Source organism: Piliocolobus tephrosceles, chromosome 1 (assembly GCF_002776525.5).
Source record: "Piliocolobus tephrosceles isolate RC106 chromosome 1, ASM277652v3, whole genome shotgun sequence".
Taxonomy (NCBI): Eukaryota; Metazoa; Chordata; class Mammalia; order Primates; family Cercopithecidae; genus Piliocolobus; species Piliocolobus tephrosceles.
This window is the reverse complement of record NC_045434.1, coordinates 169,867,001-169,878,857: the sequence shown is the minus strand read 5'-3', so window position 1 is coordinate 169,878,857 and position 11,857 is coordinate 169,867,001. Positions and strand designations below refer to the sequence as shown.

The 11,857-nt window shown below is 43.8% G+C and overlaps 1 protein-coding gene across 1 annotated transcript in view; it reads right to left on the bottom strand.

Moving 5' to 3' along the window:
• Nucleotides 1–4,105: 4,105 nt before the first annotated feature.
• ORC1 (origin recognition complex subunit 1) overlaps nucleotides 4,106–11,857 on the bottom strand; it is a 32,606-nt gene continuing 24,854 nt past the window's right edge. Inside the window, exons 15-17 of the mRNA XM_023188590.1 lie at nucleotides 6,718–6,887; nucleotides 6,101–6,188; nucleotides 4,106–4,663 (exon numbers count right to left, since the gene is read on the bottom strand). Of these exons, the coding sequence (XP_023044358.1) occupies nucleotides 4,469–4,663; nucleotides 6,101–6,188; nucleotides 6,718–6,887 (453 nt within the window). The 3' untranslated portion in view covers nucleotides 4,106–4,468. The remainder of the gene's footprint in view (nucleotides 4,664–6,100; nucleotides 6,189–6,717; nucleotides 6,888–11,857) is intronic.

Sequence of the window (11,857 nt, the reverse complement as noted above, 5' to 3'; positions counted from 1 at the left end):
TTTTTTTTTTTTTTTTTGTATTTTTAGTAGAAACAGGGTTTCACCGTGTTAGCCAGGATAGTCTCGATCTCCTGACCTCGTGATCCGTCCGCCTCGGCCTCTCGGCCTCCCAAAGTGCTGGGATTACAGGCATGAGCCACCGCGCCCGGCTTTTTTTTTTTTTTTTTTTTGAGTCAGGATCTCACTCTGTCTCCCGGGCTAGAGTGCAGTGGTGCGATCTCCGCTCACTGCAACCTGCACCTCCCAGGCTCAAGCAATCCTCTCACCTCAGCCTCTTGAGTATCTGGGACCACAGGCACGTGCCACCATGCCCAGCATTTTTTTTTTTTTTTTGTAGAGACATGTTTTTGCTATGTGCCCAGCCTGATCTCAAACTCCTGAGCTCAGGGGATCCACCCAAATCAGCCTCCCAAAGTGCTGGGATTACAGGCATGAGCCACCATGCCCTGCCCATTACCATTTTTAAATGAGGTTTCACATCCATATTTCTCATTCCTTTTAAAAGTATTTAAAGATTTTTATAATGAAACATTTAAGATATACACAAAGATATACAATATTTAACATTTACTAGAATGCAAGCTCCAGAGGCAGAAATTTTTTTGTTTCTTCTCCAAGTGTCTCGTGTCTACAGCAGTGCATGGTACATAGTAGGCACTCAATAGTTCCTTGTTGTGTGTGTGAATTAACTACATGGGCATCAATTACCAGTGTAAGAAAAAACAACAACATAGTTGAAGCTACCTGTACATCTCCCATATTGCAACACCTCCCTTTCCCGAAGATGTACCCATTATCCTAAATTTAGTGTTTATTATTCCCGAGCATTTCTATTTCTGTATAGGTATCCTTAAGCAATATATAGTATTTTTTTGCAAGCTTTTAAAAATTTTATCATTGGTTACACACAGTGTAATTCTTCAGCCTTTTTCTACTCAACCCTGTTTGTAAGCTTTGCTCAAATTGACATGTATACTGTATCTAGTTAGCTGATTTTCATTTCTGTATATGATTCCATAGCATGAAAATAAGTCACTTTCCCAATGGCTTACCATTATAAAGAGAGCTATGAACTTTTTGTATATGAGTCTTGGTGTACGTATGTGAATTTCTCTAGGACATATACTTAGGAATGGAATTGCTGGCTGCATTAGAGTTCTCCAGAGGAACAGAACTAATAGGATATATATATATATAGTCCCACAATAGGCTGTCTGCATGCTCTATTAACCATCACACTGGCTGATATGGCTTGGATCTGTGTCTCCACCCAAATCTCATCTTGAATAGTAATCCCATAATCCCCGTGTGTCTTAGGAGGGACTTTGTGGGAAGTAATTGAATCATGGTTTCCTCCATGCTGTTCTTGTGATAGGAGTGAGTTCTTACGAGATCTGATGGTTTTATAAGCGTCTGGCATTTCCCCTGCTGGCACTCATTCTCTCTCCTGCTGCCCTGTGAAGAGGTGCCTTTCACCATGATTGTAAGTTTCCTGAGGGCTCCCCAGCCATGTGGAACTGTGAGTAATTAAACCTCTTTTCTTTATAAATTACTCAGTCTCAGGTATTTCTTCATAGCGTGAGGACAGACTAATACACTGGCTCATACAATTTCTTGCATTTCCTAGGCTAAGATTCACCAAATAATCTTCAAAAGTCATTCCACCTCCATCAGCAGGGTATTGGAGTTCCAGCTGTTCTGTATAACCATAGAAAGGTTTTCTAATAGATGTGAAATGGTTTTGGTTTGCATGCCTCTTTTGTTGTTTCCATTTTCTTGGTCATTCGTGTTTCTTCTTCTTTGGATGACTTATTTCTTATTTACCCATTTTTTTTTTTTTTTCTTCTGAGACAGTCTTGCTCTGTTGTCCAGGGTAGAGTGCAGTGGCATGATCTTGGCTCACTGCAACCTCTGCCTCCTGGGTTCAAGCAATTCTCCTGCCTCAGCACCCCCTAGCAGCTGAGATTACAGGTACACACCACCACCTGTGGCTAATTTTTGCATTTTTAGTAGAGATGGGGTTTTGCCATGTTGGCCAGGCTGGTCTCGAATTCCTGACCTCAGGTGATCCACCCACCTTGGCCTCCCAAAGTGCTGGGATTACAGGTATGAACCACTGCAACTGGCCCATTTTTTCCTTTTCATTGCAGAAGCTTACAAAATATTGATATTGATCCTCAATCCATTTTATGTAATTATTTTAAATGTATATGTGAATATAGAAATACATATTTTTGCTAAATAATTTGAGAATGAGTTGCAGATATAACACATCACTTATAAATATTTCATCATGAATCTCTTAAGAACAGCATTCTCCGACATAATCACAAATTTAACACTTACAAAATACTGTTGCCTAATACATAGTTAATAATAATGTTTATAATTGTTTATATTTCCTAAATCCAGGACCCAGTCAAGGTTTATATAGTGCATTTAGCTTTCATGTCTCTATTCTCCTTTGGTGTAGAATAGTTCCTCCATGTTTTATGTTTTTTTTCTTGTGATATTAGTATTTTCAATGAGTTGAACAGCTGCTTTGCAGAGTATTTCTCCCTCAATTTGTCTGATAATTTTCTCATCAATAAATTTAGGACAAGCATTTCTGACAGGACTAGCACACGGGTGAGGCTGTTTTTTTTTTCAGTACCTCATATTAGGTCTTATTTATTTATTTATTTATTTATTTATTTTATTTTATTTATTTTTTTTTTTTTGAGGCAGGGTCTTGCTCTGTCGCCCGGACTGGAGTGCAGTGGCCAGATCTCAGCTCACTGCAAGCTCCGCCTCCTGGGTTTAGGCCATTCTCCTGACTCAGCCTCCCGAGTAGCTGAGACTACAGGCGCCCGCCACCTCGCCCGGCTAGTTTTTGTATTTTTAGTAGAGACGGGGTTTCACCGTGTTAGCCAGGATGGTCTCGATCTCCTGACCTCGTGATCCGCCCGTCTCGGCCTCCCAAAGTGCTGGGATTACAGGCTTGAGCCACCGCACCCGGCCAGGTCTTATTTATTTTTTTCAGACAGAGTCTTGCTCTGTTGCCCAGGCTGGAGTGCAATGGTGCCATCTCAGCTCACTGCAACCTCTGCCTCCTGGGTGGGTTCAAACAATTCTCCTGACTTCCAAGTAGCTGGGACTACAGGTGACACCACCATACCCAGCTACTTTTTGCATTTTTAGTAGAAATGAGATTTCACCATATTGATCAGGCTGGTCTCGAACTCCTGACCTCAGGTGATCCGCCCACCTTGGCCTCCCAAAGTGTTGGGATTACCAGCATGAACCACCCGCGCCCAGCCTCAGTACTTCATGAGGTTTTAGATGTCCATTGTCCTGTTGTTGGTTTCCATATAAATATTAGAATTAACTACAAAGTCATACAAGAAACCTTGCCAAGATTTTGACTGGAATTGATTTCTATCTAGAGATTACTTGCGTCTCTTTTTTAGAGTAATTCCTAGGAGATGGACATGGTGGCACATACCTGGAATCTCAGCTACTTAGGAGGCAGAGGCAGGAGGATTACTTGAACCCAGGAGGTTAAGGCTGGAGTGAGCTATGATCCATTACTGCATTCCAGCCTTGGTGACAGAGGGAAACAAACAAAATAAATATTTAAATCAATTTATTTCTAAGTACCTTATATTTTCTGTGACATATAAATCTTTTGTATTTAAAGATTTGTTTTGTTTTTATGGTAAATGGTACCTTTGTAAAAATTACACTTTCTAGCCATTTGTGGCTAGAGATTACTTATTTATATTATTTCCAGCAGTTCCTTTTTTATAAACTAAATTTTATTCATATTATTCGAAACTTAAGACAGATAATGACACACAATGAAAAGTCCTCCTCTAACCCCTAACCCTGGCCATCTGATTCTTTCCAGAGGTCATCAGTATAACCAGTTTCTTGCATACTCTCCCAGAACTATTTTATACAGATACAAGTAAATCGTGTACTTATATATGTTACCATTAAATAAATGGCAGGCCTAGTAACAGAAATAAAAGTCACATGGAAGGGCTATTGTAGGAAGGACAGTTTGGTTGCATAATCAGATGTTTGGAATGATTATAATGTAATAACTTCACAAACACTCAGGAAAAAGTAAATTATTTAATGGAAAATTCCAAAATACATGAGAGTCATTTCCATTCAATATACTTTGTTACAATAATTCCATGTGCTTAGAAAAAGGAAATTAGATTCTTTGTAGACTAGCTGGGCAACATCGTGAAGCCCTGTCTCTATAAAAAATACAAAAAATTAGCTGGGCGTGGTGGCATGTGCCTGTAGTTTCAGCCACCTTGAGAGGCTGAGGTAGGGGGGTCACCTAAGCCTGGGAAGTCAAGGCTGCAGTGAGCCATGATTGTGCCACTGCACTCCAGCCTGGGCGACAGAGCAAGATCCTGTCTCAAAAAACAAAACCCAGCAAGACCATAGTCTTTTAACTTGTGAAACCCCTTTACTCTTCTTTCAGTGCATACAGCACGTCGTCCTGGCTAACGTTGAGCCGCACCCGAAGGAGCAGATCGTTCCTGCTGGGCTCCACAAGCAGGAGGCGACAGGAGCCCAGGTGAGAACACACGGCCATGGTCTCTGACACGGTGGGGTACGAAAGCCCCTCCATTCTGCACAGTGCCACATGTTGACTATATATCTAGACACAAATAGCAAGGCAAAGGTTAAGAGGAAATACAATCCTGGGGCTTTTTCTGTTCCTTTCTTTCTTCATTTGGGAAAATCAGACACATGGCCCCCAGGACATCAAACACTCCAGAAGGCATCAGTTGGTGCCCCAGTGGTACACAAAATGCAGAGGCAGAATGGAATGCTAGCCTTGGAATCAGAAAACAGCAGGCCTGAATCCTGGTGCTACCATTTACCTAAATATGTAAACCTGGGCAAGTTACTGCACTCTTTTGAGCTTCAATTTTATCTATAAAATACACTGTACATCCCTTGTGAGATAATGGATATAAAATGACTAGTAACTCTCACTGGTGATACAGATAGTCTTGTCTCCAGGGGCTGAGTTCCACAATTGAGATTGTCAAAATTCAAGTCAAATTTTGCTACAAGGCCACTTTCCTTATCAGGTACAGTGAGCAAATGCCAAGGCATGACCCTCATAAAAGCACAAAGGCCCAGAGAGAAAATTGAATAAAGAAATAAAGGGAGGCAGGAGGATAGCTGGAAACACAGATTCCTATCCTAACGTTCTCCACTGGGTCAACTAAGTCTGCAGCATTTCTGGTCACTTTCCATTCTTAGTATCTATGACTCCATCCCCATCCCAGTCCCAAGACTGGGAGCTCGTCAGGAACAGGGATGTTAATCAAATCAGCTTGGGGTTCAAGGATCCATCACAGGTAATTGCACACTACAGATGTTCAGGAAATGTTTACAAACTAAAATGAAAGTGACTCTCTGCAGAAGAGCTATCTCAGACTGTAGGAGGAGAATGGTAATGGGCAAAACATGACCAGTAGCTAAAATTTTAAACAAGAATTTACAACCAACCCAATAAATAAGTATCTGAAAGGAAAATGTTTTCCTGACTTTAGTTAAATAAAGATGTCTAAAACATACATACACAGACATACACACTCTCAGGTACACACTCATAAACACCTTTAACAATTCATCTTCCAAGGCAGCCAATTACCTAGAGATACCAGTCTTGAGTAAACTAACAAAGCACAAGCCCTACTGATTCCTCTCACTTGATCTAATTGAACTGTGCCCATGTAGGGATTGGATTGATCTGTGATTTGCTCTCAAATATGGCCTCATTCTGAAAGCCTTGACTCCACTACAACATAAGCTGTAATCGGGGATTAACTTTGTCTTACTCATCTCATTCTTTGAACAGTGTCTGGCACACAGGCCTTCAATCTGACATGCAGAACCAGTCGCTAAAGGTCTCTGGCTCATGCAGCTCTACAAAATGTCACATTAAAGTAGGTGCCGGTCTGATATTCTTTCACATGGTCTAGGTGGCACAAAATAGAGACTGTCACACATTCATGGAAATTTCCACGTATTTTAAAAATGCAAGCCCAAAATCTAGAAGGATTTGAAAAGAGGAGATCACCTGCTGGAATGTGGCTTCCTCCAGTCCTGATCGACGGAACTCTGCAAGGATGGCTCTCAGGAAGCTCTGTTCCAGAACAGAGGAATTTCTTAAAGGAAACGAGCGGATGTGAGTTTTGTTAGTGGCTGTAACCCCAGCCCAGAGGAAAGTCAAAGAAAGCTTTTCTGTGTCTTTAGAAAAGAGAAAACCTGGGAAATAATTTCTCCTATATTACGTGGTAAGGTTCCCTCTGACCCCCAAACTCTGAAACTGATACAGAAAATGTCACTGCGGAAGTGAGGAAACATAGCAACTACATCTGGAAATATACTGATCACTCAGAAATACCTGTGCCCTCATTTCATGAGGTGGGCGCATCATCCAGTGTGAGAGAAACAGCTGCTTCTTTTTTTTTGTTCCTCTCATAGCACTTTTACACCCTAAACACCTATAATATAGCTCAATAAGTGGCAAATATTCTATTATCCTAGGGTTATAGTTCTGTCTCCCTGACTAGATAATGTCCCTGTGAAAAAGAACCATGTTATTAGTAAGTGCAGGTTGAATGAGTAAAAGCATAGAAAGGGAAACATGTTTCTACAGCCTTCCAGGAAGGCTCAGGAAGTGGAGCATCTTACTTGATGGCCATGATGTATGATGACGAAAACATCTCATCCACAGCTTCCATTGAGTGGGCTATGGTGACCAGGCCAGGGGAGTCAGGCTTCTGCTGGGAGAACTCACAGATCTCTGTGGCACGCCTGCAGATGTCCAGGCACCGTCGTGCATCTCCAGAGAGTGCTGCTACCTACAAGAGGGAATATTTTATTCCTGAGGCCACCTTAGCCCAGAAGAACCTGTATTTAACTAAAGATTCTGTATTTAACTAAAAAGAAAAGGTAGTGCCGGCAATGGACGTAAGCATAAAGTTAAGTACTTAGCCCTGGCAGGGAACCTTGAGGAAGAATAGAAATGAATTCTTATATTGTGCATGGGACTCTAATCCTCTAGTCCAAACCTCTGTCTTGGTTTTACAGTTAACTCCACAGTGGATAACGCAGAAATTTCTCAGTTTTATTATTCAGGAAATGAAGTCTAAAATCAGAGACCCTTGGTTCAAGATCATTATTGAAGCATTTGCAGAGTTCTCACTCCTTGCATAGAGAGAGATGTGTGCCCCCAGAAGCAGCCAGCCAAAGCCAAGAGGCTGAGGTGCAGCCTATCTGGAGATAAAGCCATAGCCAGGCACCCCTTCAGCACATGGTGAATTTGGGGTCGGATTGGTCAATGGCTAAGAGGCCCAGAATCAAGAATGGAGGAAGGGGCTGGGTGCAGTGGCTCACACCTGTAATCCCAGAACTTTGGGAGGCCAAGGCGGGCGGATCACCTGAGGTCAGGAGTTTGAGACCAGCCTGGCCAACATGGTGAAACCCCATCTCTACTAAAAACACAAAAATTAGCCAGGGCCGGGGGTGTGGTGAGTCACACCTGTAATCCCAGCACTTTGGGAGGCCCAGGCAGGTGGATCACTTGAGGTCAGGAGTTTAAGACCAGCCTGACAAACATGGTGAAACCCTATCTCTACTAAAAATACAAAAATTAGCCGGGCGTGGTGGCATAAGCCTGTAATCCCAGCTACTGGGGAGGCTGAGGCAGGAGAATCGCTTGAACCTGGGAGGTGGAGGTTGCAGTGAGCCAAGATCACACCACTGCACTCCAGCCTGGGTGACAAAGCTAGAGTCTGTCTCAAAAAAAAAAGAAAAAATCACTTTTCAAATAACCCAAGACACAAACATGACTATTGGCTTATATTTTTCCCTTCCTCTAATCCCCCACATTGAACTGGTAAAGGTGTCCTGTAGACCTTCCTGCTTCGTCAGTTCTCCTCCCCTCCCATCACCACCTGTACAGCCTGGTGAAGAGGCACCTTCTGTGGTGATTCATGGATTCAAGAAGTACTGCACGGGCCTCAGACAAAGTGAAAGGGGAACTCTGGGGGGTAGGGAAACACCTAAACCAGTCTGACCCTGAGGGTATCAGTGACACTTGGTGACCCTATGCCTCCCTTCGGGCTGCTGCTGGGACAAGGGAGACACAAGAAAAAGCTAAGGCCCAGTCAACATGGAACCTAACAGGACATCCCACATGCACCTGAAACTTGACCTCCACTTCAGTCTCAGTACAGGGTGAGTGAGACCCATCACGCAGAAGGGATGGCAGGGAAAACGGCCTACTTGACCGTGGTGCTAGGTGGATGTGGGCACACACAAAAAACTTGGGTTTTATTTATTTATTTATTTGAGACAGAGTTTCACTCTTGTTGCCAAGGCTGGAGCGCAATGGTGCGATCTCGGCTCACTGCAACCTCCACTTTCCGGGTTCAAGTGATTCTCCTGCCTCAGCCTCCCAAGTAGACATTCCGGGTTCAAGTGATTCTCCTGCCTCAGCCTCCCGAGTAGCTGGGATTACAGGTGCATGCCACCACACCCGGCTAATTTTTGGTATTTTTAGTAGAGATAGGGTTTCACCATGTTGGCCAGGCTGGTCTTGAACTCCTGACCTCAGGTGATCTGCCCGCCTCAGCCTCCCAAAGTGCTGGGATTACAGGCGTGACCCACTGCACTGAGCTGAGTTTTTGTTCTTTTTTTGTTTGTTTGTTTGAGAGAGGGTCTTCCTTTGTCACCCAGGCTAGAGTGCAGTGGCATGATCATGGCTCACTGCAGCCTCAACCTCCTGGGCTCAAGCAATCCTCCCACCTCAGCTTCCCAAGTAGCTGGGACTACAGGTACATGCCATCACACTGGGCTAATTTTTAATTTTTTTGTAGAGACAGGGTTTTAATATGTTGCCCAGGCTGGTCTCAAACTCCCCCACTCAAGTGATCTCCTCACCTTGGCCTCCCAAAGTGCTGGGATTATAGGCATGAGCCACCCCACCCAGACACTCCCCTGTGTTTTTACAACCATAAGCCCTCGCTTGGATTTGGAGCCCAAATTTATGTTGTGTTTCCTACAATTCTCAAGTGGAGAATTTTATTTTAAAAATGGTAACAATTAGTAGTGCCCCTAGATAATAGAAGCAAAAAAAAAAAAAAAAAGAAAATTCTAAATGAATTCAACTTCAACCCAGGCCCCAATTAACTACCAAATAAAGAAGCACGCTGAATCCCAAGCATATAGTAAAAATAAAATAAAAATCAAGACACAAAAATAAGAAAACCAAGCCACATATGCATGGGAACCAGGAGAATCAATGGTAATCAGAATCAGACTCCTAAAGACTTCAGATATCATAATTATAAGATATAGAATAGGCCGGGCGCGGTGGCTCAAGCCTGTAATCCCAGCACTTTGGGAGGCTGAGACGGGCAGATCATGAGGTCAGGAGATCAAGACCATCCTGGCTAACCCGGTGAAACCCCGTCTCTTCTAAAAAATACAAAAAAAAAATAAAACTAGCCGGGCGAGGTGGCAGGCGCCTGTAGTCCCAGCTACTGGGGAGGCTGAGGCAGGAGAATGGCATAAACCCAGGATGCAGAGCTTGCAGTGAGCCAAGATCCGGCCACTGCACTCCAGCCTGGGTGACAGAGCGAGACTCCATCTCAAAAAAAAAAAAAAAGATATAGAATATAAAACAGATTGACTTCATTACGTGTAAAGAAATAAGAGAGGGCTTTGAAACTATGGGCAAGAGATTTGAGGAAGAGCAGCATCCAAATCTGATGCCTTCTGAATCTTTGTTAAAAAAAAAACCGGGCCGGGGCTGGGGCCAGGCACAGTGGCTCGCGCCTATAATGCCAGCACTTTGGGATCTGAAGCGGGCGGATCACGAGGTCAGGAGATAGAGACCATTCTGGCTAACATGGTGAAACCCCGTCTCTACTAAAAATACAAAAAATTAGCTGGGCGTGGTGGCACATGCCTGTAGTTCCAGCTACTTGGGAGACTGAGGCAGGAGAATTGCTTGAACCCAGATGCGGAGGTTGCAGTGAGCCGAGATTGCATCACTGCACTCCAGCCTGGGCAACAGAGCAAGACTCTCTCTCAAACAAACAAGCAAACACACACAACTCTGGCCAGGCGCAGTGGCTCACACCTATAATCCTTTAACTTTGGGAGGCCAAGGCAGGCAGATCACTGGAGTCCAGGAGTTCAAGACCAGCCTGGCCAGCATGGTGAAACCCCACCTCTACTAAAAATACAAAAATTAGCCAGGTGTGTTGGTCCCTGCCTGTAGTCCCAGCTACTCAGGAGGCTGAGGCAGGAGAATTGCTTGAACCTGGGAGGTGGAGGTTGCAGTGAGCAAAGATTGAGCTGCTGCACTCCAGCCTGGGCAACAGAGCAAGACTCTGTCTCAAAAAACAATGACAACAACAACAACCCACCCCAAAACTCTAAAAGGAAGGGAAGCAACAGAAGATTTAAAAATATAATTCTGCAAGTTAGTGCCAGGCACGGTGGCTCACACCTGTAATCCCAGCACTTGGGACGCCGAGGAGGGCGGATCACAAGGTGAGGAGATTAAGACCATCCTAGCTAACACAGTGAAATCCCATCTCTATTAAAAATACAAAAAATTAGCTGGCATGTTGGTGGGCACCTGTAGTCCCAGCTACTCAGGAGGCTGAGGCAGGACCCGGGCATGAACCCGGGAGGTGGAGGTTGTAGTGAGCCGAGATTGTGCCACTGAACTCTAGCCTGGGTGACAGAGTGAGACTCCGTATCAATATAATAATAATAATAATAATAATAATAATAATAATAATAATAATAATAATTCTGCAAGTTAGAAAGACGTGGAAGAGTAGCGGTTAGTGTAGTGGACTATAGAAAGCCAAATCCTAAACCTATATTGAGGAATCCAAGATATCTAATTTACATAAAAAATCTTCAAAATGCTCAGGATTTAATGGTGCTGGAACTAGAGGTAAAGGGGGGTTGTTGAGCTAAAGTAGGGAATTTTTTTTTTGAGACGGAGTCTTGCTCTGTCTCCCAGGCTGGAGTGCAGTGGTGCAATCTCGGCTCACTGCAACCTCGGCCTCCCAGGTTCAAGCAATTCTCCTGCCTCAGCCTCCCTCGTAGCTGGGACTACAGGCTTAAGCCGCCACGCCTGGCTAATTTTTTGTATTTTTAGTAGAGATGGAGTTTCACGGTGTTAGCCAGGATGGTCTTGATCTCCTGACCTCATGATCTGCCTGCCTTGGCCTCCCAAAGTGCTGGGATTACAGACGTGAGCTGGCCGAAAGTAGGGAATATTAAGTTGTGGTTGAAAGTTAAAAAAAGTTGAGGATGTTAAGAAACTAAATGTAAGATGCTTTAGATCAGGAAACAACAAAATGTGGCTCACCATCTTTTTATAAATAAAGTTTTATTGGCTGTAATCCCAGCACTTTGGGAGGCCGAGGAGGGCGGATCACCTGAGGTCAGGAGTTCAAGACCAGCCTGGGCAATAAACATGGTAAAACCCTGTCTCTACTAAAAATACAAAATTAGCCGGGCGTGATGGCGCATGACTATAATCCCAGCTACTTGGGAGGCTAAGGCAGCAGAATCGCCTGAACCCAGGAGGCAGAAGTTGCAGTGAGCTGAGATCGCACCACTACACTCCAGCCTGGGTGACAAGAGTGAAACTCTGTCTCAAAAAAAAAAAAAAGAAAAGAAAAAGAAAAAGTTTGCTGACCTTTGTCCTAGATCCTTCCTCTATTTCACACTGTTGGGTGAACATAACGGCCACTGAGGGAGGCTCTGTTAGAAAAGCTGGGGCCATGGCAATTTGTAC